The sequence below is a fragment of the Hemitrygon akajei genome, chromosome 15 (assembly GCF_048418815.1).
Source record: "Hemitrygon akajei chromosome 15, sHemAka1.3, whole genome shotgun sequence".
Lineage (NCBI taxonomy): Eukaryota > Metazoa > Chordata > Chondrichthyes > Myliobatiformes > Dasyatidae > Hemitrygon > Hemitrygon akajei.
Genome location: NC_133138.1, coordinates 29,913,328 through 29,941,175, shown reverse-complemented (window position 1 = coordinate 29,941,175; position 27,848 = coordinate 29,913,328). Strand labels below are relative to the sequence as shown.

Sequence of the window (27,848 nt, the reverse complement as noted above, 5' to 3'; positions counted from 1 at the left end):
TTTGCTATCACTATCTCTTTAGTGATAGTGATTTTATCGATGTCCTCACCTCCCATTTCGTCCATAACATCATTCTTTGGCATATTAGACTTGTCCTCCACCATGAAGACCGACACAAAATAGTCGTTCAATGCCTCAGCCATTTCCTTATCACCCAATATCAATTTCCCCTTCTTCTCTTTCAAGGGACCTACATTGACTTTAGCCACCCTCTTCTACTTTACATATTTATAAAAACTTCTGTTTTCTGTTTTTATATTTTCTGTAAATTTACTTTCATACTCTGTCTTCCCTTTCCTTATTTCTTGTTTAGTTGTTCTTTGTTGCTTTTTAAAGTTTTCCCAATCCTCCAGTCTCCCACTACTCTTTGCAACTTTGTACACATGAGCTTTTAATTTGATACTATCTTTTATTTCCTTAGTTATACAAGGCTGGCTCGCATCACACTTACTGTCCTTACTTTTGACTGGAATATACTTTTGTTGAGCTCTATGAAAAATCACTTTGTAAGTATTCCACTGTTCCTCAACTGTCCCTCCAAATAGACTTTGCTCCCAATCCACATTAGTCAACTCAACCCTCATCCTGTTGTAGCCTCCCTTGTTCAAGCATAATACACTAGTTTTGAATCTAACTATTTCATCCTCCACCTGTATGTGAAATTCAATCATACTATGATCACACTTTCCAAGAGGATCCCTGACTACTAGATGGTTAATCTTACCTGTCTCATTACACAGTTCCTCCAGCATTTTGTATATGTTACTTTGGAGTGGCACTTTGTAAAGGAAGAGAAAAATGCTTTGAGAGAAATTTGGAAAGAGTGAAAGGACTTGTGAAAATTGGTTAGATCAGACTTCTGAGAGATGTTAAATACTGAATCAATCAAATGCACACAAGGAGAATGTTGATTTGAATTCATCCAGCTTACAGTCAGAGTGATTGTAAAAAGGGTCAAGCAAATGGAGTAATTTTGTTTGAGATAGACATTCCTGTGAAAACAACATCATATCTGACACAGGGGAGTGCAGATGCTTCAATCCAGAGCAAAAAGAAAAGAGGTACTCAGAGGGTCAGGCAGCATCTGTAGAAGGAAATAGAAAAAAAAACTTGTGAAATTCTGGGTGGGGTCCTGTCTGAATAATTAGAACTTGTACACGAGGAATCCACTTGCCTGAAGGGAACAAGAACTTTGTAAAACTTTACCCAAGCTGCAGCTGCCAATAGCTGGGTTCCGTTGGAGTTAGATTTTACACTTCTCCTCCTTGCAAATCTTTTCCGTACACGATATTGAAATCTCCCATGATGATCAGTTTGTCTCCCTCTGTGACATGATCTAGGGTGTACATAAGGTTGGAGTGTCTGTGTTGATGGTTGTAACACACTGGTCCTGTGTGAGAGTGAGTGACAGGGTTAGGGGATACTCACAGAGTGAGTTACTGAAATGCCAGACTAGCTCAATCTTCATGGCAAAACCCACCCCATTAAAAATATCTCTCCTTTAGGGATCAGTCTTCATCGATCTGTCCTGTCCACAGCCTTAACCTGTCCCACCTCCTTGACACTGATGGTAAGAGTTGTCAAATATGATATTTAAAAATAATTTGAAACCAAATTTTAATTATTCTTTTTTTCAGATTTTATTTGCTTCTGTGTGGAATTCACAAAATGTCTCTATTTCAACCCTAAGCAACCGAACAAAACACAAATAATTTTTAAATAAATGTGTTTGAGAATTGTTCCTTATTGTCTCGGAAATACACAGTTATAAAATTTGATTGTGTTCTCCACTGTCTCTCTGATACAGATTTATATGGGGGACGTTACACCCTTTATCGTCCCAGCACAGATTACAGTGAACTCCAACTGCTTTGCTATTCTCGTTCTGCATACGATCGTGGTATGTGGACCTGGTCATCGCGTCAACCACACAGCCATCAGAAACAAATAGCATCTGCAACAGAACATCAGCCCATCAATGTCAGTAGCACTGACTTTGGAAATCGACTAGTGGCCTCAGTGGAACAATTCAACGGCATGAATTTAAATGTGAGGATTGCCCCGGTGTTGTTTGGAGATGCCGGAGTTTACACATGTTGTCTGGGATCAACTACATTTCTGACCATTAAGTTAATCACAATGAAAGGTAGGAGACGGAATGTTGGAGTTGCTTTTACCAAATAAGTCTCTGTTTAAAATGTAAATAACCTGCTTGTTTCCACAGTCACAGCTGAACCGTCTGATACAGTGACTGAGGGAGACAACGTTACCCTGAGATGCTCTGTGTCTGACGTCACTGCATCAACCAGACTGGTTTGGATCAATGAAGTTGGTGAAATTGTTAGAGAAAAAACACTGACTGAAGAAGAGAAATCATTGAGTTTGATTGTACAGAAAGCTGAGAGAGGCAGAGTAAAATGGACGTGTGGTGTGCTTGATCTAAACAGGCTCCGGATTCTCATCCCATATTATCAGGAGCTCAGTGGTGAGTTACTGTGGGTTTGTTCTTCATATTGAGAAACATGATCACGTTTTGTGTCATTAGTTGTTCTATTTGCCAGCCGTGAACACTCTTTATATCCTGTGTGGGCAGCTATCCTTTCTTTCTTTTTCAATCTTTTTATTATTATTATTAATATCAACAAAATAAAATTGATACATAGATAATGGGATTACAAACATACACATTCAACTGAACATGAAAGAATACATAAGCAATGGTTACAGTATAAATGAGTATTCCCAAATCATGGATGATACAATTTACAAATAAACAAGGCAAACCTTGATATATCATAATATATATTAAAAAAAACAGAAAAAAGAAAAAGAAAAAAAAATATGCAAAAAAACTAATCTAATAATCTAATAACTAATAAGGGAAAAAAACAACAAAAGAAAAAAGAGAAAAAGAAAAAAATGGAAAAAAAGGGCTGTTTATAATATCTCACAAAAATACAAAATCATCAGTGTCGTCAACTCCGATCCTCTCAACATATACAAAATCGAAACTGGAAAAACAAATAGGCTTGGAACAGGGTCATATTACATCATATGAAAATGTTGAATAAATGGTTTCCATATCTTTTCAAATTTAATAGAAGTATCAAATACAACACTTGTAATTTTTTCTAAATTTAGACATAACATAGTTTGAGAAAACCAATGAAATATGGTAGGAGGATTAATTTATTTCCAATTCAACAAAATAGATCTTCTAGCCATTAATGTAAGAAATGCAATCAATCGACAAGCAGAAGAGGATAAATGGACTGAGTCCATCATTGGTAAACCAAGAATTGCAGTAATAGGATGAGGTTCAATGTTCAATACCGTAGAAATAATATCAAAAATGTCTTTCCAATATTTTTTCAAAAGCGGACACAACCAGAACATATGAGTTAAAGACGCTATCTCAGAATGACATCTGTCACAAATAGGATTTATATAGGAATAAAAATGAGCCAATTTATCCTTGGACATATGAGCCCTATGCACAACCTTAAACTGTATTAATGAATGTTTAGCACATATAGATGATGTATTAACTAATTGAAGAATTTTATCCCAATTCTCAATAGGGATAGTAAGGTTAAGTTCTCTTTCCCAATCATTTTTGATCTTATAGAAGGGCTCTGAACATATCTTCATAATTATATTGTAAAGTTTTGATATTAGCCCTTTCTGAGAAGGATTTAGTTCAAACAAATTCTCCAAAATACCTGAAGACACAAAATTTGGAAAAGTAGGAAGTACAGTATTTAAGAAATTCTGAATCTGTAAATATCTAAAAAAATGAAATCTAGGCAAATTATAATTATTAGATTATTGTTCAAAAGACATAAAACAATTATCCAAAAATAAATTGGAAAATCATAGTAATCCTTTAGTCTTCCAAGCTGAATAAGCTTGGTCTATAATAGAAGGATAAAAAAAGCAATTATTTAGGAATATTTAAAACAAACTGAGTCAACCCAAAAAATTTTCGAAATTGAAACCATGTACGTAAAGTATGTTTAACTATCTGGTTGTCAATTCATTTCGGCAATTTAGAAAGAGCAAAGGGAAGAGAAGTCCCTAAAATAGAACCCAATGCAAATCCTTGTACTGATTTAATTTCCAGGTTCACCCAATGAGGGCTAAAAGATATATCCCAATCCTTTAACCAACATATCAAATATCGGATATTAACTGCCCAATAATAAAATCTAAAATTAGGCAATGCCAATCCACCTTCCTTCCTTATTTACCTAATCTAGGATTTTTATTCTGCCATATATATGAGGAAATTTTTGAATCAACATTAGCAAAAAAAGATTTTGGAATAAAGATTGGTACCACTTGAAATATATATAAAAACTTGGGTAAAATAACCATCTTAATAGCATTAATGCGACCTATCAGAGATAAAGATACTGGTGACCATTTAGTAAACAAACATTTAATCTGATCGATTAAGGGTAAAAAATTAACCTTAAATAAGTCCTTATAGTTTTTTGTGATCTTAATCCCTAAGTAAATAAAAAAGTCATTAACTAATTTAAAAGGTAAATTTCCATAAATTGGAACCTATCTATTTAAAGGAAACAATTCACTCTTATTAAGATTCAATTTATACCTGGAAAAATCACTAAATTGAGCCAACAATGATAAAACTGCAGGAATGGATTTCTCAGGATCAGAAATAAGTAATAATAAATCATCTGCATATAATGATAGCTTATGTATATCTGTCCCACGATTAATGCAAAAAATGTTCTGTGATTCTCTGATAGCAATTGCCAAGGGTTCTAAAGCAATATCAAATAATAATGGACTAAGAGGACAGTCTTGTCTAGTACCCCGAAATAAACGAAAAAAGGGAGATCTTTGATTGTTAGTAAGCACCGAGGCTACTGGAGAATGATATATCAGTTTAATCCAGGAAATGAATGTCGGACTAAAATTAAACTTCTCAAGCACATTAAATAAGTATGGCCATTCAACTCTATCAAATGCTTTCTCCGCATCTAATGAAATAACACACTCTGAAGTGCTATGTGAAGGAATATAAACAATATTCAATAATCTCCTAACATTGAAAAAAGAATAGCGATTTTTAATAAAACTAGTTTGATCTTCCGAAATAATTTGGGGTAATACCTTCTCCAGCCTGGATGCCAGTAACTTGGAAAAGATCTTGGAATCTACATTCAATAAAAATATTGGTCTATAGGATGCACAGTCAGTAGGGTCTTTATCTTTCTTCAATATTAAAGAAATGGAAGCTCTATAAAAAGATTGTGGCAAATTGCCCAATCTAATTGCTTCTTCAAAAACCCTGCATAACCAAGGAGAAAGAGTAACGGAAAATTTTTTTAAAAATTCTACTGTATACCCATCTGGACCTGGTGCTTTCCCAGAATTCATAGGGGAAATAACCCCTTTAATTTCTGCATCCATAATAGGAGTTTCTAATATTGAAAGATCATCTGATGATAATTTTGGAAAATTCAATTTCCCAAGAAAATCACACATGGTATTATGATCATGAGGGAATTCGGAATGATACAGGGAGGTATAAAAATCTTGAAATGATTTGTTTATCTCATCATGGTTAACTGTCAGATCCCCATTCTGCTGACGGATCTTAGTAATTTGACGTTTAACCAAAGCATTCTTCAATTGACTAGCTAACAGTTTACCCGATTTATCACTATGTATATAAAAATCAGATCTGGTTTTCATTAATTGATTTTCAATCGAAGATGTAAGTAATAAACTATGTTCCGTTTGAAGTTCAACCCTTTGTTTGTAAAGCTCCTTACTAGGAGTAATCGAATATTTCTTGTCAATCTCTTTAATTTTATCAACCAATAAAAGAGTTTCCTTCTTAATGCGTTTTCTTAGACCAACAGAGTAGGAGATAATCTGTCCACGTATATATGCTTTAAAAGTGTCCCAAAGTGTTCCGCAAGAAATATCATCCGTGGAATTAGTTGAAAAAAAAAAGATCTGTTCCTTCATAAATTTAATAAAATCCGGATCTTTCAGTAAGGTAGAATCAAACCACCATTGTCTAGCACTAGAAGCTGTATCTGTAAATTTAATGGAAAGTTTTAATGGAGCATGGTCAGAGATGGCTATAATATCATAATTACAACCAGTTACCGATGGAATAAAATGAGTCAATAAAAAAAATCAATTCTCGAGTAGGAATGATAAACATGTGAGAAAAATGAAAACTCTTTGTCCTTAGAATGCCGAAATCTCCAAATATCAAAATTCCATTATCAGTCAAAAAAGAGTTAAAACAAGTGGCCGACTTATTAGGTAAAGTCTGAGTAGATATAGATTTGTCCATCAAAGGATTTAAACAACAATTAAAGACACCACCCATTATTAACTTATATTCATTTAGATTAGGTAGAGAAGTAAATAAGGACTTAAAAAAATCAGGACAATCCACATTTGGAGCATAAACATTAACCATAGCAACCTTTTTGTTAAAAAGTAAGCCAGTAATTAACAAATATCTACCATTCGGAACTGAAAAGATATTGTGTTGGACAAATGCAATAGAGGAGTCAATAAAAATTGAAATTCCCTTTACTTTAGCATTCGAATTTGAATGGTACTGTTGATCCCTCCAAAACCTAAAAAAGTAATAATTATCCTCTTTCCTCACATGAGTTTCTTGTACAAAAATAATATGAGCATTAAGTCTTTGGAATACTTTGAAAATCTTTTTCCATTTAATCAGATGGTTTAAGCCATTAGTATTCCAAGAGACAAAATGGTCTGAGCCATATTTCTGAAATCAACCCTTTGGTATATAAAGGGTTAACCAAATTATGAACTCATGCACCCGGAAGAGGAACAAAAATAAGGGGCGGACCCGGAAGTGATGACATCACAGACATTTTAGTAGTTTAAAATCAGCCCAAATGAAGAAACTAAAAAAAACTAATGTAAGGAACATAAGATTTAGGAAAAAAAACCCACCCCCCACCCAAGAGGAAAAAAGAACACCCCAGCCAGGAAAAGGCTGGGAAAAAGGAGAGATGAAACTAAATCTACCCCCATATCAGCAGAAGACAACTCCGTATATAAAGGATTAAAAAAAAGATCCACCCAAACTCTAAAGAAATAATAATCACTATACTAAAATCAAACTTCTTAATATAATTGGTAGTAAAAAAAAACAAAAAGAATATAATCACTAGTAACTTATAAATCGGGTTAAAACCTAAACAAACCAAAAAAAAATTTAAACTGTGATAAGAAATGCATTATAGGAAGAAGACGAGAGAAAAAAAATGGTGAAATCAAAAAAAAAGCCAAAAATATTTTAGAGAAGAAACCGCCATCTTAGTAAAAAAAAATTCACCTTCGAAGGATTAATAATAATGACCAAAGATAAAGTACAGTGGTTGAAGTAAGTAAAATAAAAAGATTAGTATGTCGAAAAAAAAAACTTTAATTAGAGTATAAAATATAGAGTAAACCTACACCAATAGCCAGAAACAAAATCTGGTTTTGGAAACAAAAACCATCTTGCACGATCAAAATCACTCATTTATTAAAGATGAAAATCCATAGCTGTAGGAAAGTTCTCATTCAGAAAGCTTCTCGCTTCAGATGTAGAAAGGAAAACACGCCGTGGTGCATTCGGAGGTGAGATTCTGAGCTTCGCAGGGTATAAGAGCGCAGGTTTTAGATCTTTCTCATAACATTCGGACATCAGAGGTTTAAAAAGAAGCCTTGCCTTCATTACTTCTGGACTAAAATCTTCCACTAATCGAAAATTGTGATCTTGAAATTTGACCATCCCTACACGCCGAGCCACACGAATAAGTTGCTCTTTAACATGCACATAGTGAAATCGGACAATTACAACCGGTGGTTTAGCTGAAGCACTTGGTAATCGACGCATAATTCTGTGAGCGCAATCAAGTAACGGAGGACTGTCTGGGAATACAGAAGGGAACGCAGCCTTTAAAAGTTGAGCAAAGTACTTCGAGGGGTCCCCTTGTTCAATGCCTTCCGGAAGACCAAGTATGCGTAAGTTCTGTCTTCTGGACCGATTCTCAAAGTCGACACTCTTGGCTTTAAGTGTTTCCACCTGTTTAATCATCAAAAGTAATTTTTGCTCCAGTTTTTCAATTATCAAGTCTCGCTTCCTAGCGTCCTCTTGCAAAGTTGCGATTAGAACTTGCTGCTGGTTAACTTCTGAATCCGTCTTATCCATATAATCTTGAAAAGCCTTTATATCTTGTTTAAAAATTTGTCGTTGTTCTTCAAATTTTTCATTTAAAACCTCCAATAATATTTCATAAGTCAATTCAGTGCGCTTAGGATCAGTCTTTTTCTTCTTCCCGTTCCCGTTAGGATCCTTCCCAGGTTCTCGCCCTTTAGATCTAAGAGCCATTTCTGTATTCATTTCTTCAAAAATTCACAATAAACTCTTAAAGATAAGTCCAAAAAAGTAGCAAGAATCTTTTGGTGTAGGTAAAAGTAAGTTAAATAAGGGTGATCATAGGTTAAGAAAAGTAAAGGTTATGGAGCGAATCTGAAACAGTGCTCACTCCATGAGCGTCTCCTGCTGACCCCCGTGGATGGCTATCCTATGGGGCTGTTTGATCCTGATGCTTTTGTAATCCAAATATTACTCAGAAGTTAAGAAAGGCATAGAAATTGCTGCTTTTGATCGTTTTAGTAAATGTTACAAGAACAAAGGAAACGAGGGGAGAAGTGCGGTGAGAGATGAAGAGGAACAACAAACAGCAGGGAAAGAGCAGCAGAAGAGAAGCTAATGAAATAAGTGAGAGAACAAAGATGATCTGGTCTCCTTATACCAAACCATTGATTCCACTGAATTTGGAATTTAGCCAATAATTTAACTAAATAAATAGCCAGATACAAGTAACATGATATCTGCCTCTGAAACTAAGAATTCTATAGAAAAATACAGAGGCAACTTTAACCACTGAACAATCACATGTATATTGATGATTATATAAAAATACAAACAAGCATAATGAAGTTAAACTACGAGAAAAATAACAATTTCACAGCCCAATCCAATAGGATTGTAATACGAACCACGGGATATTTCTGTGTACTCAGGATCAGTCTTGAAACTTCTCTTTTCCCTGCATCACTGATTCTTTTGGGAGGTTCACGGAGTCAGGACAACATTGGGTAATGACAGGTAAGTGGAGAATTTCCATTAGACCTGGACCAGGCCCACAGCTGCAATCATCACAGCCTTTGCTGACCCATGCTGAACACGTTTGAAACATTAATGACAAGGTCCCAACGATGATTGGGCATCAGGCAGCCCAGTGCAGAGACTCCACCTCAAACACTGTAGTGCAGTTAAAAGCTCTTAAAATTAAATTTAAATGACTAATTTTTTTAAATCTCAAATTGTAAAACACAAGCAAGATGCTGAAAACATCCAGCCGAATTTCAACTGAGAAATTCCTTCTCCTTTTCCACCTTGAACTGGGCCTGAACTGGGTCAGATTAGAGAGTGATAATTCAGTGTAATATTGGGAATCCTAGCAATTACTGAATTGAATTGAATTGACTTTATTACGTACATCCTTCATTTACATGAGGAGTAAAAATCTTTACATTACACCTCTGTCTAAATGTGCAATGTGCAATTTAGATAGATAGATAGATACTTTATTCATCCCCATGGGGAAATTCAACATTTTTTTCCAATGTCCCATACACTTGTTGTAGCAAAACTAATTACATACAATACTTAACTCAGTAAAAATATGATATGCATCTAAATCACTCTCTCAAAAAGCATTAATAATAGCTTTTAAAAAGTTCTTAAGTAGTTTACTTAAATACATTGAGTCCTAACCCCGGCACTTTAACATATCTTACTCCTGGCGCTTGAATTGTAAAGCCGAATGGCATTGGGGAGTATTGATCTCTTCATCCTGTCTGAGGAGCATTGCATCGATAGCAACCTGTCGCTGAAACTGCTTCTCTGTCTCTGGATGGTGCTATGTAGAGGATGTTCAGAGTTATCCATAATTGACCGTAGCTTACTCAGCGCCCTTCGCTCAGCTACCGATGTTATACTCTCCAGTACTTTGCCCACGACAGAGCCCGCCTTCCTTACCAGCTTATTAAGATGTGAGGCGTCCCTCTTCTTAATGCTGCCTCCCCAACACGCCACCACAAAGAAGAGGGCGCTCTCCACAACTGACCTATAGAACATCTTCAGCATCTCACTACAGACATTGAATGACGCCAACCTTCTAAGGAAGTACAGTCGACTCTGTGCCTTCCTGCACAAGGCATCTGTGTTGGCAGTCCAGTCTAGCTTCTCGTCTAACTGTACTCCCAGATACTTGTAGGTCTTAACCTGCTCCACACATTCTCCATTAATGATCACTGGCTCCATATGAGGCCTAGATCTCCTAAAGTCCACCACCATCTCCTTGGTCTTGGTGATATTGAGACGCAGGTAGTTTGATATTTTGATATTGATAAATTGATAGTTTGATATTGATAAATTGATAAATTTATACTCATTTATAATAAATAGCATGTACAACAGGACAGTCAATATAACATAGAAATAAAGTTGTGTCAGCATGAGTTAGGCTGTCTGATGGCCTGGAGGAAGAAGCTGTCCTGGAACCTGTTGGTCCTGGCTTTTATGCTGTGGTACTGTTCCCCAGATGGTAGTAGCTGGAACAGTTTGTGGTTGGGGTGACTCGGGTCCCCAATGATCCTTCGGACCCTTTTTACACACCTGTCTTTGTAAATGTCCTGAATAGTGAGAAATACACATCTACAGATGTGCTGGATTGTCCACATCACTCTCTACAGTGTCCTGTGATTAAGAAAGGTATGGTTCCCATACCAGGGGAGTGTTGCAGCCAGTTAGGATGCTTCAATTGTGCCCCTATAGAAAGTTCTTAGGATTTGGGGGTCCATACCAAACGTCTTCAACCGTCTGAGGTGAACAAGGTTATGTGACTATGAATGACTGGAGTGTCAATGTAAAATGGCTTTGTTCAGCATGACAAGAGGCATTTTAGAGAAATTCTCAAAGGAATCTCATTGAATTCAAAGTACATTGGTATTTTCTACTCCTTAAGCCAAAAAAAAAGCATGTGATCAAATAGAGTTTAATGGTTATACTGTAATTATAACCATACTGTAATTGTCTATTTAAACAATGGGGATGAAAGGGTTAACATATCAGGAGAAATTGATGGCTCTGGGCCTATACTTGCTGGAGTTCAGAAGAATGAGGACGGATCTAATTGAAACCTACCGAATACTGAAAGACCTACATAGAGTGTTCATGGTGAAGACGTCTACAATCGTTGGGGAGTCTAACGCCAGAGGCCACAGTCACAGAATAGAAGGACATCCCTTTAGAACAGTGATGAGGAGGAATTTCTTTAGCCAGAGTGTGGCGAATCTGTGGAATTCATTGGCATATGTATCTGTAGAGGCCACATCACTGGGTATATTTAAAGCCAAGGTCAATTAAAGGCATAAAAGTTTACAGGAGAAGTCATGAGAATGGAGTTGACAAGGAAAGTAAATCAGGCATTTTCTGGAGTAGACTCAATGGTCCAAATTCTGCTCCAATGTCTTGTACTGTTATTATGGCAACATACCCAAAAATCTGCAGGATCTCAGCAGTCCAGGCAGCATCTGTAGAAAAATATATAGTTGCCGTTTTGGGCTGAGACCCTTCAGCAAGACTGAAAAAAAAGATGAGGAGTAGATTTATAATGTGGGGAGAGGGAGAGAGAAACACAAGGGAATAGGTGAAACTGGGAAGGGGAGGGATGAAATAAAGAGATGGGAAGTTGATTGGTGAAAGAGATTCTGGGCTGGAGAAAGAGGAGTCCAACAGGAGTGAACAGCAGGCCATGGAAGAAAGAAAAGTGGGGAGGATCACAGGGGGAGGCGATGGACAGGAAAAGAGATAAGGTGAGAGAGGGAAAACTGAATTGGGAATGGTGAAAGAGGGGATGGGGGGAGGGGTGTCATTACTGGAAGTTAGAAAAATCAATATTCATGCCATCAGGTTAGAGGCTACCCAGACAAAATATAAGGTGCTGTTCCTCCAGCCTGAGAGTGGCCTCATCATGACAGTAGAAAAGACCATGGATTGATATATCAGAATGGGAATGGGAAGTGGAATTAAAATTTCATTGAGACCTGATGTAGATTGGGAGATCGTTTTGCTAACATATACTGTGTCTGGTGCTCCCAGTGTGGTCTCCTATATAACCATGAGACCCAATGTAGATTAGAAGACCACCTCACCGAGCACCTACGTTCCTTCTGCCAGAAGGTGCAGGATCTCCCAGTGGCCAACCATTTTATTCCTTTTCAATTCCCATTTTGATATGTATATCCATGGCCTGCTCCACCTCCAATGATGTTACACCTACACTTAGATTGGAGGAACAACACCTTATAACCATCTGGACAGTCTCCAACCTGATGGCATGAACATGGATTTCTCGAACTTCCGATAATGACTCCCCAACTCGTTCCTTCAGTCAGGATGCTCTTAATTGTGCTCCTATAAAAAGTTCATAGAACTTGGAGGCCCGCACCAAACTTCTTCAACTGTTTGAGGAGAAAGAGGTGCTGTTGTGCCTTTTTCATTACACAGCCAGTATGAACAGACTATGTGAGATTCTCAGTGATGTTTAAGCCGAGGAACTTAAAGCTGTTCACCTTTTCAACCCCAGATTCATTAATGTCAATAGGGGTTAGCCTGTCTCCATTCCTTCTGTAATCCACAACCAACTCTTTTGTTTTTGTGACATTGAGGGAGAGGTTGTTTTCTTGACACTACAGGGTCAGGGTGATGATTTCTCACTGTACACTGCCTCATTATTATTTGAGATTAGTCCAATCAGTGTAGTGTCGTCAGCAAACTTAATTAGCAGATTGGAGCTGTGGATGGCGACACATTCATGGGTATACAGAGAGTAGAAGAGGGGGCTTAGTTCACAGTCCTGGAGGGCACCTGTTTTGAGGGGCAGAGGGGCAGAGGTGAAGGAGCCCACTCTTACAACCTGCTGGTGATCTGACAGGAAGTCCAGGATCCAGCTACACAAGGCAGGGTGAAGGCCAAGGTCTCCGAGCTTCTTTTCGAGCCTGGAGGGAATTATGGTGTTGAATGCTGAACTGTAGTCCAAGAACAGCATTCTCACATAAGCATCCCTCTTCTCCAGATATGTCAGGACTGTGCAGAATTGTAGCTATTGCTTCATCTGTTGATGGGTTGTGTTGGTAGGTGAATTGTTGGGGTCCAGTGTGGGTGGTAGCATGCTACAGGTTTTGTCCTTGACCAGCCTCTCAAAGCATTTGCTTATTATTGAGGTGAGTGGGACAGGACGCCAGTCGCTCAGACATGTTACCTTCATCTTTTTAGGTACAGGGACAATGGTGGATGTTTTGAAGCAGAAGGACACAGTACACTGGGAGAGGGAGAAATTAAAAATGTCCGTAAATACACCTGCCAGTTGTGCTGTGTACACTTTGAGTACTCACTCTGGGATGTCGTCTGGTCCTGTGGCCTTGCAACTGTCCACTTGTTAGAAACACCTGTGTATTTCAGCCTCAGAAATGACAAAGCTGCCGGTTGCATCATCTGCAGGTCTGCTCAGGGGCTCAGTACTGGCGACATCGAATCGAGTGTAAGAAAAGATTTTGCTCATCTGGGAGAGAGGCAGCGATGTTGGAAACTCCACTGCATTTAGCTTTGAAGTCTGCGATGGTGTGCAGACCTTGCCATTAGCTGCGTGTGTCATTGGTAGAAAGTTAAGTCTGAATCTTGTCTCTGTGTTGTCATTTTGCTGCATTGATAACTTTGCACAGATTGTAGCTGCATTTCTTGAGCTCCTGTTGGTTACTGTCTCTGTGTTGCGCAGTAAGTGCACCTCGCACAGAACTGCTGATCCAGGGTTCTGATTTGGATATAGCCTGACTGATTTCTGGGGACAACATATTCGATGCAATTCCAGATGAAACTTGTGACCCGTTCCGTAAACTCGGAGACATCCTCATCATGGAAGACATTCTAGTCGAGGTCATCAAAGCAGTCCTGTAGCATAGAGACCGATTGGTCGGACCAACAGTGGATGGTTTGAACTATGGCCACCTCTTGTTTCTGCTTCTGCCTGTACTTAGGCAACAGAAAAATGGAGGAGTGATTTGATTTTCCAACTGGAAAACGGAGGAGCGCTCAGTAAGCTTTGCAGAAGGGAGAGCAGCAGAAGAGTCAGTCTATCATATCTGATGTGACTATCAGCTACCTGAACAAGAAATGCGAAGGAAATCACAGAAATTAAGAGTATACTGTAAGGTTAGAACAGAGATCACAACACGGTCACCGTATGCAGCACTATCTTGGGTATCTGCAGATTTTCTCTTGTTTGTGCTCAAAATATGGACTTACTTGGGTGTTTTCAGGTCTTGTATATAAATACGTGTACAATGAGTGGAAATCTCCGCTGACAATATAGCTTTGAATATTCTGACATCTGTGGACAACATGAAGGTTTTCTAGGACAAAGTGCCAGGCAATCAAAGTATAGTTCTTTAGTCACTGTGTTGAAGGACAGCTCTCTCTGCGGACAATAGTGTGTATTCAACTGACAAGTCTTGTACTAATGGACAATTGGTTCTTAACTCTACTAACCGGCTGCCAACCCCAGCCCACAGTAGATTCAGTAGCATTGCAGCAGAGCAGCAGTTAGCGTGATAACTTACAGCTCGGAGCATCGGAATATGGAGTTCAATTCCGGTGTGAAAGTCAAGGAAATTCTACGTCCTAATCAACACGCAAGCCTCCTCCCAATGCTCTGGTTTCCTCCCATATTTCAAAGATGTACCAGTTAGTCAGTTAATTGGACAATGTAAATTATGATTGGGCTAGGATTTAATAGCTGAGGCTGCTGGACAGTGTAGATCATTGGGCTCCAACAGCCTGTTCTGTGCTGTAGCTCTAAGTAATCGACCCATAACTTCTGAAAGATGTCACATGACTAATGGTCCCCATCTCTGAGGCTTGATCCAAGAATCAGTGTGTAGTCCAGATGTGGAGTGCAGAGACAGGGGTGGCTCAGTCCTTGAAGTAGGTGGACTACGGCAGTAGTACACTATGAACAGACACGGAGAGGCCACTTTATTAGGTACAGGAGATTCCAAACAAAGTGGCCACTGAGCCTGTGTGTAGAGCCACAGGGAATGTGTGAGCTCTGTAGTGAAAAAAATCTCCTCATTTTTTCCCATGGAATAAGGCATGAGGACAAGGAAATGCAGGAAAATGATTGGGTAAGTCGCGTAAATAGTCCACATTACAGTGGAAGAGATGCTGAGCATCTTTAAAAATATGAAGGTGAGTAACTTTCCAGGGCCTGATCTAATGTATCCAAAGGCACTGAGGGAAGTTGTAGAAGAAATTGCGAAAGCAGTTTCTGTGTGTGGGAGATTATCTCTCACATAGCTGACTGAGCTTTGAAGAACTAATCAAGAAAGGTGGATGAGGGAGGGTGTTGATGTGGTCTATACAAACTGCATGAAAGCCATGGTTGTCTGTGGTACTCCACTTGGTACTGACCTCCAGTTAGTAAATGCTTAGCTCCTACCATCCTCTGCCCTCCAATCAGCCTGACAATTATTTTTTCAACCTTCTCAAACATCTTGAATCCCTTCTGAACCAATCTATGATGTGGGACATTGTAAATACCTCAACAAAATCCATGTGGAGCTCGTCTTTCATTACTGCAATGATTAGTTTTTTCAGTCATCTCATTTTAATTAGCTTATTTCATTGCTTGTTATGAAGTATCATTCTTGTTGAAAGCTCCTGATGAATCAGAAAGATTCATATGAACTTCAGGAGCTGTAATTAGATCATTGGCTTTGTGAGGGAGCACTGAAGAGCATAGAACTCCAAGGTTTGTAGAACATATGAATTGGGTTATTGTTGTTTAACTAAAGTCATTAATTGTTTGGAGTTCCTTGTGTTTTTCTCCTACGACTGAGTCTTTGTAATGTGATCTCCTAGTGCTTTCTGTTTAAACATGTAAAGTTTATTTTGATAGGCTCAGGGATTCCATGTGATTTGTATTATTTAAGTCGATGCCTGGTTAGTGCTAATGGCTGTGTCGAGTTTTGAGAATGTTACTTCTTGCAGTGTCGCTCGGCTGAGCCACCGATACACTTTTGATTATTATGAATAAGCTCTCAGCACCATCTCTGCACCAGAAAATGCCTTCCCTCTGCACTTGGGTTCCAATATTGCCAGCACACGTCGTGACAGTGGCTGAAAGGATATTTCAGAAATCCCAAACAATTCTAATCAGAAATTAAGAACAGAATCAGAACTCACAACTTACTGTAAATTAATTCTCCAAAATGCTCTTCATGATACAGATCACATTGAGAAGTTGTTGTCTGATTATTTTCACCTTTCCATTTGCAGGAAGCGTGAATTCTATTTACTTTCTCCATCAGGAAGGGATATTTGTATTGAAGGGACCAGACAATCCTGGAAGAGACTCCATTGATTTGGAGTGGAGTCCATACACAGGGCAACAAACCACAAAACGATTGGCCACTTTTCACAGAGAAGAGCAGCGGTGGACCGTACAATGGAGTGACGAGTACAATAAAATACCAGACATTTCCCAGAGGTTACATGTGGACTGGGGAACCCTTAATCTGAAAATCAGGGAGCCCCCCTTTGAACTTGCAGGCCAGTTCACCTGGACTCAGACACAGTCCGGTGGGAAAATCCTGAGACAGTGGGAAGTATTTGGGATCAAAGGTAGGTTGGTTAATGAGTAGAATGGGTTCAAGAAAATGATTTTCCTGTGACTATTTCTTTAAGTTCCTAACATAATGTTTGGATTGTGTCCATGTATTTCCTATTAATGAATGCCTGCAAGAAAACAAATCTCAAGTTAGTAGTGGTGACCTATACGTTCTTTGATAGTAAATTTACTTTGAACTTTGATCCTCTAAGCCCAGAATCCAGCATAAAATGAAATATTCATTGAAATCGGCCTGGTGGGTAACAATATTTGAGTGTTTACTTGGTCAGTTTTGCATAAATATTGCTGCAGAGATGGGGTGATGGGATTGAACTTGTGATGAGAGCTGAGGAAAATGGCTCTGGTCTCCTGAATATCTAAACCACAACTCATCTGTGACAAAGTCATGGATTTTGAAATTGGAATGTTAGCAGAGGTTCTCATGTTCAGCAATATTCCTCATTGGAGTTGATGGAAAGTTTGAGATTCTCACACAGCCACAGCTTTATGTGGAAGTCTGATGTTGCTGTCAGTAATTCCCAGCTCTGCCACCAGGTGATCTGTTCACAGCCTTCTCCAGTGGAATAATTGGATATTAATGAATTGATGAAAATATGAAGTATTTATAAACTGCTCTAGGATATAAGACAGATTTTTTTCCATATGTTGAGATGTAGATAATTAAACTCTAATACACTAAATTGATTTTAAGTCACTAGAACATAATAAACTGAGCACAGATGGCCAATATTTGGCTAACAATATGTTTGCAAGGAAATTAAAATTCTGCCTGGAGCAGTTCAGAGAGCCTGTGTGGAACTGAACCAAACATCATGTGTCTGTTTCAACAGTTGAGGCCGACTCACAGAGACCTGTAATAGGCAGTGACGTCATCCTCAGCTGTACCATCTCCAGACTCCCAGATACCGTCAGTCTCCACTGGAAACCAAGAGGCTCATCTCAGAGGAGCAACAACACTGATCAGATCCGGCTGAATAATACCGTCTATCTGATGGTCCGACACATTGGAACAGGAGATCCCAGTCTCTACATATGGGAAGTACAGGAAAATGGCTCAATTGTTCTCACTGGAGACAATGAAGTTGGAGTGGATGAGGGTGAGTCCAAAGCTTCCTAGGAACAGGAATGAAATAGTTGCTGATTATAAACTGTTCCACAGATTGTACACTCAGCACACACTAACCATGGGATTTTACTGCAGGGCATGGTCATTGCTTTTACCCTGGGTCAGAGAGTAATTATACACCCAGTGACCACTTTATTAGGCACCTGTACCCCTGCTTGTTATTGCAAATACCTGATCAGTCAATCGTGTGGCAGCAACTCAATGCACAAAAGCATGCAGACATGGTCAACAGGTTCAGCTGTTGTTCAGACCATAGATCAGAATGGGGAAGAAATGTAATCTAAGTGACTTTGACCATGGGATGATAGTTGGTGCCAATAGGATGGTTTGAAATTCTCAAAAACTATTATTCTCATGGGATTTTCACATACAGCAGCTGTGCAGGAAAAAATGCCATGTTAATGAGGGAGGTCAGAGGAGAATGGCCAGACTGGTTCAAACTGACGGGAAGGCACCGTAACTCAGATAACCATGTGTTACAGTAGCGGTGTGTAGAAGAGCATCATTAAGCACATTGAAACGTGAAGGGCTACAGCAGCAAAAGACCATAAACATACACTCTGTGACCTCTTGATTAGCTAATAGGCAATTTAATAAAGTGACCTTTGAGTGTGAAGTGATGACACTGAGATTGATGGAGCCTCACATCAATCATTTCAATTCACCTTCAGGAATCAAAGAGAATAAAGTCCATCCATGGATGTAAACAAATAGTCTTCCAGTCTGTAATGAAGCAGGGAAATAGGGAACTACAAACAAATTAAAAGTACAGATACAGAGGCAGTAGAGTAGCGTAATGGTTAGCACAATGCTTTACAATACCAGCAATCCTGTTTCATTTCACACCTCTGCCTGTACGGCATCTGTACGTTCTCCACATGACCATAGGACCATAGAACATAGAACCATAGAACATTACAGCACAAAAACAGGCCTTTTGACCCTTCTCAGCTGTGCCAAACCATTTTTCTGTCTCATCCCACTGACCTGCACCTGGCCCATATCCCTCCATACACCTCTCATCCATGTACCTGTCCAAGTTTTTCTTAAATGTTAAAAGTGAGCCCACATTTACAACTTCATCTGGCAGCTCCCACCATTCTCTGTGTGAAGAAGCCCCCCCTTAATGTTCCCTTTAAACTTTTCCCCTTCACCCTTAACCCATGTACTCTGGTTTTCTTTTTCTCCCCTTGACTCAGTGAAAAAAGCCTGCTTGCATTCACTTTATCTATACCCATCCTAATTTTATATACCTCTATCGTCTCCCCTCATTCTTCTATGCTCCAGGGAATAAAGTCCTAACCTATTCAACCTTTCTCTGTAACTTAGTTTCTCGAGTCTGGACAACATCCTTGTAAACCTACTCTGCACTCTTTCAACCTTATTAATATCCTTCCTGTAATTCAGTGACCAAAACTGCACACAATACTCCAAATGTGGCTTCACCAATGCCTTATACAACCTCACCATAGCATTTCAACTCTTATACTCAATACTTTGACTTATAAAGGCCAATGTACCAAAAGCTCTCTTTAATTAAGTCAAGTCAAGTCAAGTCAAGTCAACTTTTATTGTCATTCCGACCATAGCTGCTGGTACAGTGCATAGTAAAAATGAGACAATGTTTTTCAGGACCATGGTGTTACATGACACAGTACAAAAAACTAGACTGAACTACATAATAAAAAAGAACACGGAGAAAGCTATACTAGACTACAGACCTACACTGGATTGCATAAAGTGCACAAAAACAGTGCAGCCATTACAGTAAATAATAAACAGGACAACAGGGCAGTAAGCTGTCCATCCAGACTCTGGGTATTAAGGAGTCTGATAGCTTGGGGGAAGAAACTGTTACATAGTCTGGTCGTGAGAGCCCGAATGCTTCAGTATCTTTTCCCAGATGGCAGGAGGGCGAAGAGTTGGTATCAGGGGTGTGTGGGGTCCTTCATAATGCTGTTTGCTTTGTGGATGCAGTGTGTAGTGTAAATGTCTGTAATGGCTGGAAGAGAGACCCCGATGATCTTCTCAGCTGACCTCACTATCCGCTGCAGGGTCTTGCGATCTGAAATGGTGCAATTTCTGAACCAGGCAGTGATGCAGCTGCTCAGGATGCTCTCGATACATCCTCTGTAGAATATGATGAGGATGGGGGGTGGGAGATGGACTTTCCTCAGCCTTTGCAGAAAGTAGAGATGCTGCTGGGCTTTCTTTGCTATGGAGCTGGTGTTGAGGGACCAGGTGAAATTCTCCATCAGGTGAACACCAAGAGATTTGGTGCTATTTACAATCTCTACTGAGGAGCCGTCGATGTTCAGCGGGGAGTGGTTGCTCCGTGCCCTCCTGAAGTCACAACCATTTCTTTTGTCTTGTTCACATTAAGAGACAGGTTGTTTTTCTCTGCACCAGTCCATTAGCCGCTGCACCTCCTCTCTGTAAGCTGACTCGTCGTTCTTGCTACCCTATCTAACTGTGATGCCACTTTTAGGGAATTTTGTATCTGTATTCCTAGATCCCTCTGTTCTACTGCACTCCTCAGTGTCCTACCATTTACCTTGTATGTTCTACCTTGGTTTTTCCTTCCAAAGTGCAATATCTCACACTTGTCTGTATTAAACTCCGTCTGCCATTTTTTAGCCCATTTTTCCAGCTGGTCCAAATCCCTCTGCAAGCTTTGAAAACCTTCCTCACTGTCCACTACACCTCCAGTCTTTGTATCATCAGCAAATTTGCTGATACATTTTACCATATTATCATCCAGATCGTTGATATAGATGACAAATAACAATGGGCTCAGCACTGATCCCTGTGGCACAGCACTAGTCTCATCCCTCCACTCAGAGTAGCAATCTTCCGCTACCACCCTCTGACTTCTCCCATTGAGCCAATGTTTAATCCAATTTACTACCTCTCCATGTATACCTAGTGACTGAATCTTCTTAACTAACCTCCCATGCGGGACCTTGTCAAAGGCCTTACTGATGTCCATGTAGACAACATTCACTGCCTTCCTTTCATCCACTTTCCTTGTAACCTCCTTGAAAAACTCTAATACATTTGTTAAACATGACCTACCATGCACAAAGCCGTGTTGACTCTCCCTGATAATTCCCTGTCTATCTAAATACTTGTAGATCCTAGCTCAGTACTCCTTCTAATAATTTACCTACCACCAACATCAAACTTACTGGCCTATAATTTCCCGGATTACTTTTAGAGCCTTTTTTAAACAACAGAACAACACAAGCTATCCTCCAATCCTCCGGCACCTCACCTGTAGATACTGACTTTTTAAATATATCTGCCAGGGCCCCTGCAACTTCAACACTAGTCTCCTTCAAGGTCCAAGGGAATACCCTGTCAGGTCCTGGGGATTTATCTACTCTGATTTGCCTCAAGATAGCAAGCACCTCCTCCTCTTCAAACTGTATAGGTTCCATGACGTCACTACTTGTTTGCCTTATTTCCATATACTCCATGCCCGTTTCCTTAGTAAATATAGACGCAAAAAACCCATTTAAGATCTCCCTCATTTCTTGGTTCCATACATAGCTGACCACTCTGATCTTCAAGAGGACGAATTTTATCCCTTACTTACTTTTGCTCTTAATATACCTGTAGAAGTTCTTCGGATTATCCTTCACCTTGACTGCTAAAGTTACCTCATGTCTTCTTTTAGCCCTCCTGATTTCTTTCTTAAGTATCTTTTTGCACTTTTTATACTCAAGTACCTTATTTGCTCACCGTTTCCTATACATGTCATACATCTCTCTCTTCTTTTTCAGAGTTCCAATATCCCTAGAGAACCAAAGTTCTTCATTCTTATTTACTTTGCCTTTAATCCTGACTGGAACATACAAACCCTGCACTCTCAAAATTTCTCCTCTGAAGGCCTCCAACTTACCAACGACATCCTTGCCAAAGAACAACCTGTCCCAATCCATGCTTTTCTGGTCCTTTCTCATTTCTTCAAATTTGGCCTTTTTCCAGTTTAGAACCTCAACCCAAGGACCAAATCTGTCTTTATCCATAATCAGGTTGAAACTAATGGTGTTATGATCACTGGAATCAAAGTGTTCCCCTACACACACTTCCAACACCTGTTCTAACTTGTTTTCCTATAGGAGATCTAATATTGCATCCTCTCTAGTCGGTGCCTCTATATATTGATTTTAAAAACTTTCCTGAACACATTTTACAAACTCTAACCCATCTAGACCTTTAACAGTATGGGAGTCCCAATCAATACGTGGAAAATTAAAATCCCCTACTATCACAACTTTGTTTCCTGCAGTTGTTTGCTATCTCTTTGCAGATTTGCTCCTCCAATTCTCACTGACTATTGGGTGGTCTATAATACAACCCCATTAATGTGGTCATACCTTTCCTGTTTCTCAGCTCCACCCATATGACCTCGGTAGACAAGCCCTCTAATCTGTCCTGCCTGAGCACTGCTGTAACATTTTCTCTGACTAGAATGCTACCCCCCCCCCCACCCTTCATCCCTCTGCCTCTATTGTGTCTGAAACATCGGAACCCTGGAACATTAAGCTGCCAGTCCTGCCCCTCCTGTAGCCAAGTTTCAGTAATGGCTATGATGTCATAATTCCATGTGTCAATCCAGGCCCTCAGCTCATCAGCCTTCCCCACAATACTCCTTGCATTGAAATAGACGCACCTCAGAAGATTATTACCACCACACACCATCCTTCTATTTGTGACTTTGCATGCACCTTTAACATCATTTATTTTCACCCCCGCTCCACTGTCTACTCTGGCACTCAGGTTCCCATCCGCCTGCAAATCTAGTTTAAACCCCCGCCTCAATAGCACCAACAAACCTCCCTGCAAGGATATTGGTCCCCCTGTAGTTCAGGTTTAACCCGTCTCTCTTGTACAGGTCCCACCTGCCCCAGAAGAGATCCCAATGATCCTGAAATCTGAAACCCTGCCCCATGCACAAGTTCCTCAGCCACATGTTCATCCTCCAGAGCATCCTATTCTTACCCTCACTGGCATGTGGCACAGGTAGCAATCCTGAGATTACCACCTTCGAGGTCTTGCTTTTTAATTTCCTACCAAGCTCTCTATACTCACTCTTCAGGACCTCCTCACTCTTTCTTCATACGTCATTGGTACCGATGTGTACCATGACGTCTGGCTGCTCGCTCTCCCATTACAGAATACTGTGCACATGATCAGAGACACCCCTGACCCTGGCACCCAAGAAGCAACAAACCATCCGGGTTTCCTTCGAGTGCTCCAGTTTCCTGCCACAGTCCAAAGAAGTACTGGTTGGTAAGTTAATTGGTCATTATAAATTGTCTCATCATTAAGTTACTCTATGCTATAGCTCAATAAATAAATAAATATACAAAAAATAAATAAATAACACAATTAAGCTATTGGCTATGACATTCTCCCAAAGTCTCTGGTGGCATGAGTCACTTATGGAAGTATTCAATATGTTTCTCATTTAAAGAGAGTTCTCATTTTTCAGTAACATTGAGACTTTCTCAGGTCATTTATTATCTCCAGTTCAACAGTATCTCTTTGCTGGCTCTGTGCTTGGGGAAGATAGGCATCTCAGTTGGCACCTGGTGCATTCCAGCTACCTATCAAATTTCCTGTCTCAGCCATCCTAGGAGCAGGCATTTATTCCAGTGGAAACCTGAAACATCAATCTCAGCATTTGTGATAACCTAATTTTTTGCTCCATGTCCCTCTCTTGCAGATTTACACAATAAGATGTACACAGTTTATCGGTCAGACATAGATCACAGTGAACTCAGGCTGATTTGTGAAACTCTTTCTGAGTTCACTAAGGCCAAATGGACTTGGAAGTCACACTTCCAGAATCAGAAGATGGAAATAGCTACTACTTACAGATCTCAACCTATCAATGTCAGTGGGAGGAGCTACTTCGAGAACCGACTGAGAACTGTAGAGGAAAATCTGAATGTCAAGAATTTCATTGTGAGGATTTTTCCTGTGCAATTTGAAGATGCCGGAGTTTACACATGTTCTCTGGGATCACATCAATATGTGACCATTGATTTAATCACAGTTAGAGGTAGGAAACAGAATGTTTTCAGTGATATGTCACTGGGAAAGATCTTGCAGTTTGCATACATACTGCAATTTCAGCACAAGTTTCTCCAGTTACTTCCCTTGTTTGAGAAGTTGTTTTTTACTGCAAAATGTCTGCTGAAGTTTATTTACATCTTACTAAACTTTATTACTGTTTTAAACCAACAGAATCTGACAATACTTTGAAAACTTCTTCTCATTTAATTTGCTTTTAAACTTTTTTACTTTATTCCTGAGAATTAATGCAGCAAAATTTATTTCCCACAGCTACAAATGATACAGTCACAAAAAATCGATATTTCTTCATTACTTTAAAAAAATAATTCAAATCCTCTAAAGTCATGCCCAGAATACTTCATCTCCCCAAATGTTAGAGATTGATGTTTGATGCCTCATTCAAGGTTTTAAGGTGAATAAGAATCAGAATCAGATTTAATATCACTGACATATGTTGTGAAATTTGTTGTTAATTGGTATGAGTACTTTGCAACATGTGATAATAAAAACTGCAAATTACAGTTTCTATAGATTTATATATATGAAGATAGAAGATTAAATTAAATGAGTAGTGTAAAAAGAGTAATAAAAAAAAAAACAAGTGGTGAGGTGTGTTCATGGGTTCAATGTCCATTCAGAAATCTGATGGCAGAGGAAAGAAGTTATTCCTAATTTGCTGGTATGTGCCTTGAGGCTCCTGTAACTCATCCCTGATGGTAGCAATGAGAAGAAGGCATGTCCTGGGAGATGGATTTGCCTAATGATATACGTTGCCTTTCTGAAGCATCACTCCTTGAAGATGTCCAAGTGCCCATGATAGAGCTGACTGAGTTTGCACCTTTCTGCAACTTTTTGTGATCCTGTGCAGGCTCCACACCACCCCCTACCCCCATACCAGATGGTGATGTAGCCATATGATTCAGGAATTTCACTACTAAGATTCATTCAGCTATTGTAGAGCAGGAGTGTTGTGCTCAGAGGCATTGTGTTCAGGGGCTGATCATTATACAATTTTGTCAAAACTGATGTAAAAGACTCCACAAGCTCAAATAGTGCAATGAAATATTTCTCACTTATAGTGCCAGTGATGATTTGGGTTAGTTTTACAGTCAACAGAAAAGAAAAGCAATACAGTTGAGTTGAAACTTTGGCCATTGTTTAAAATCCCAGTGATTTGTTGTTTCCACAGTCACAGCTGAGCCACCTGATGCAGTGACTGAGGGAGACAATGTTACCCTGACCTGCTCTGTGTCAAAGGTCAGTGAATCAATGAGACTGGTTTGGATCAACAGTGATGGTGAAACCGTGGATGAGAAAATATTCATGGAACAGAAGAGGAAAGGCGACACTTTGCAGCTGATTATTCCAACAGACGATAAAGTCCAAATAAAATGGACATGTGTTTTGCTTCATCAAAACATACCCAAGATTTTTATTCCATATTATCTTCAGGTGAACAGTAAGTGATTTATTTTCAAGTTTTTGACATCTATTTTTTTCAAATCATAGACATTTCTGCTATATCTCAGGGCCCATCACATGCCTGTAACTTTACTTCTATGGTAAATAGACTAAGTCTCAGATGGGATCACTGCTGGTTGGTTGACTATTGAGTAAAGGCTGCCCTGGCACATAGAAAGCAACCATGAATTTAATTACCAATGTCCGTCCTTTCTGAGAAGTGACCTGAGATATGACAAGTGATCTGTGTTTTCCAGGGCATCACTGTGAACCTTTATTATTAGTGGACAGTGTTATACAGTGAAGTAGGTAATGGAGGATCATTGTCTTGTTGTAGGGCAGGACTATCCTTTCAAAAGATAACACCAAGGCAGACTCAGCAAAATCCTCCTGAAAGATTAGCTTTCTTAGTTACATCTATATCCAAATATGGAATGAAATGAGTCATTTTGGACAATGACCAATGCAGTACAAGGATGTGTTGGGTGGCAGCCCAACAGTGTTGCGCCAGCATCGGATGCTGACAAGTTACTGACTATTACTAATCCATTTGTCTTTGGAATGTGAAAGGCAACTGGAGCACCCAAGGAAGCACACAGTCATGGAGAACGTATAGGCTCCTTACAGATAGCCTCGGCAATTGAACCCTGTTCACTGATGCTGTAAAGTGTTATGATAGTCGCTATTTAATGTGCCAACTGCAGGTGGTATTGGAGCATTCTGGCTCAGAGACAGTTATTACCCTTCAACCATGAGGCTCCTGAACCAGTGTGGATAACTTTACTCACCTTAATTCTGAACTGATTCCACAACCTATGGACTCACTTTCAAGAAAACTGATCTCATGTTCTCAGTATAATTTACAGTATTTCCTTTTTTTAAAAAATTATTTGAACTATTTGTCCTCTTTTGCACATTGGTTGTTTATCAGACTCTGCCTTTCATTGATTTCATTTTATTTTTCTGTTCTACTGTGAATGCATGAAAGGAAATGAATCACAATGTAGTATATGATGATATATATGTAATTTGATAATTTACTTTGAACATACAATTTTGAACTCTTGGGATTCTCTGGCCAATGGGCACTCAAGGCGGTGAACGTCGACAGCCTCGGGTCCCTGTGGTGACAGCAGACAGAAGCACGGCATAAACAACAGAAGCAGTGCAACTCCACACAAACTACTCACTGACAACCACATCAGGTAGCTTCTACCCAGTCAGTGGAAGATCTGTAGTTCCCACATTGGCCTCAAAGCAGAGAGGAGAAAACCTTTCTTGAATCCAATGGACTGGTGAGGACTGGCCATTATAACCAATTAATAAGCATAGCATGCGATGACAGATAGATATGAAAGATGAGAAATGTTTGCTTCTAATTGAATTTTACTCATGAATATTTTAGTTCAAAAATAAACATCTTAAAACTTCAATTTTCATTCACAGTCAAACAAGGAGCAAAGCATGCAGGACGTGGATTTGGAGTTCAGTTCTAGTCACAATGTTTAGGAAGGATGTGAAGGTGTCATGTCTATGCTAAAATCTGCATTGCACGTGTAGCTTTGTGTATTGAGGAAATGCCTCTTGTTCAAAAATGAATTGAGTCAGAAATTTCAAGTCCCGTTTCCTGCTGAAACAAACAAAAGAGATGGAGGAACTTAGTGAATGAAGGAGCATCTATGGTGGGAAATGGATATTTAACATTTTGATCAAGAACCTTCATTGAAATTAGAAAGGAAGAGGGTAGATGGCCAATTTTAAAAGTGAGCATGAGGCATTGAGCAAGAGGTGGTGGGTGATCGGCAGATGTGAGAGGATGGAGAGTAGGGATGATGTAAGAAGCTGGGAGGTGATAGGTGGAAGTGACAAAAGGCTGAAAAATACTAAATCTGATAGGAGACGACAGTGGACCATGGAATAAAGTGAAGGAAGTGAGTAGGAGAACCGGAGGAAGGATTCTGTGGGTGACATGCAGTTGGGGAGGGGGGAACAGGAAGAGATGGTTTAACAGTGGCCAGTGGGATAAGAACATAATGCAGAAGGAGAGAATTAAGTTTTTACTGGAAGTTAGAGAAATTGACATTCATGCCATTAGATTGGAGACTCCCACAGTGGAATATGAGGTTCTGTTCCTCTGTTCTGCAATTAATCTCAACATGGCAGGAGAGGAGGACTTGGACAGACATGTCGTGTGGAATTCGAAGAGGAATTAAAATGGGATGTTTCCAGGAGGTCTGCCTGGTATGGCAGACAGAACCAATGTGCTCAATGAACCTATCACACAACCTACGTTGGGTCTGGATGATGTAAAGGAGACTCGTTTCCTGCTGAGTGAG

The 27,848-nt window shown here is 39.4% G+C and overlaps 1 protein-coding gene across 5 annotated transcripts in view; it reads left to right on the top strand.

Moving 5' to 3' along the window:
• The window catches only part of LOC140739245 (uncharacterized), a 107,925-nt gene that overhangs the window by 39,186 nt on the left and 40,891 nt on the right, over nucleotides 1-27,848 (top strand). For 4 of the 5 annotated variants that reach the window (XM_073067371.1, XM_073067368.1, XM_073067372.1 and 1 more), the window contains 6 exons: nucleotides 1,808-2,146; nucleotides 2,225-2,485; nucleotides 16,487-16,831; nucleotides 17,669-17,935; nucleotides 23,699-24,037; nucleotides 25,241-25,510. In XM_073067371.1, coding sequence (XP_072923472.1) covers nucleotides 1,808-2,146; nucleotides 2,225-2,485; nucleotides 16,487-16,831; nucleotides 17,669-17,935; nucleotides 23,699-24,037; nucleotides 25,241-25,510 — 1,821 coding nt within the window. The remainder of the gene's footprint in view (nucleotides 1-1,807; nucleotides 2,147-2,224; nucleotides 2,486-16,486; nucleotides 16,832-17,668; nucleotides 17,936-23,698; nucleotides 24,038-25,240; nucleotides 25,511-27,848) is intronic. The other variant, XM_073067373.1, reaches the window with a different exon arrangement.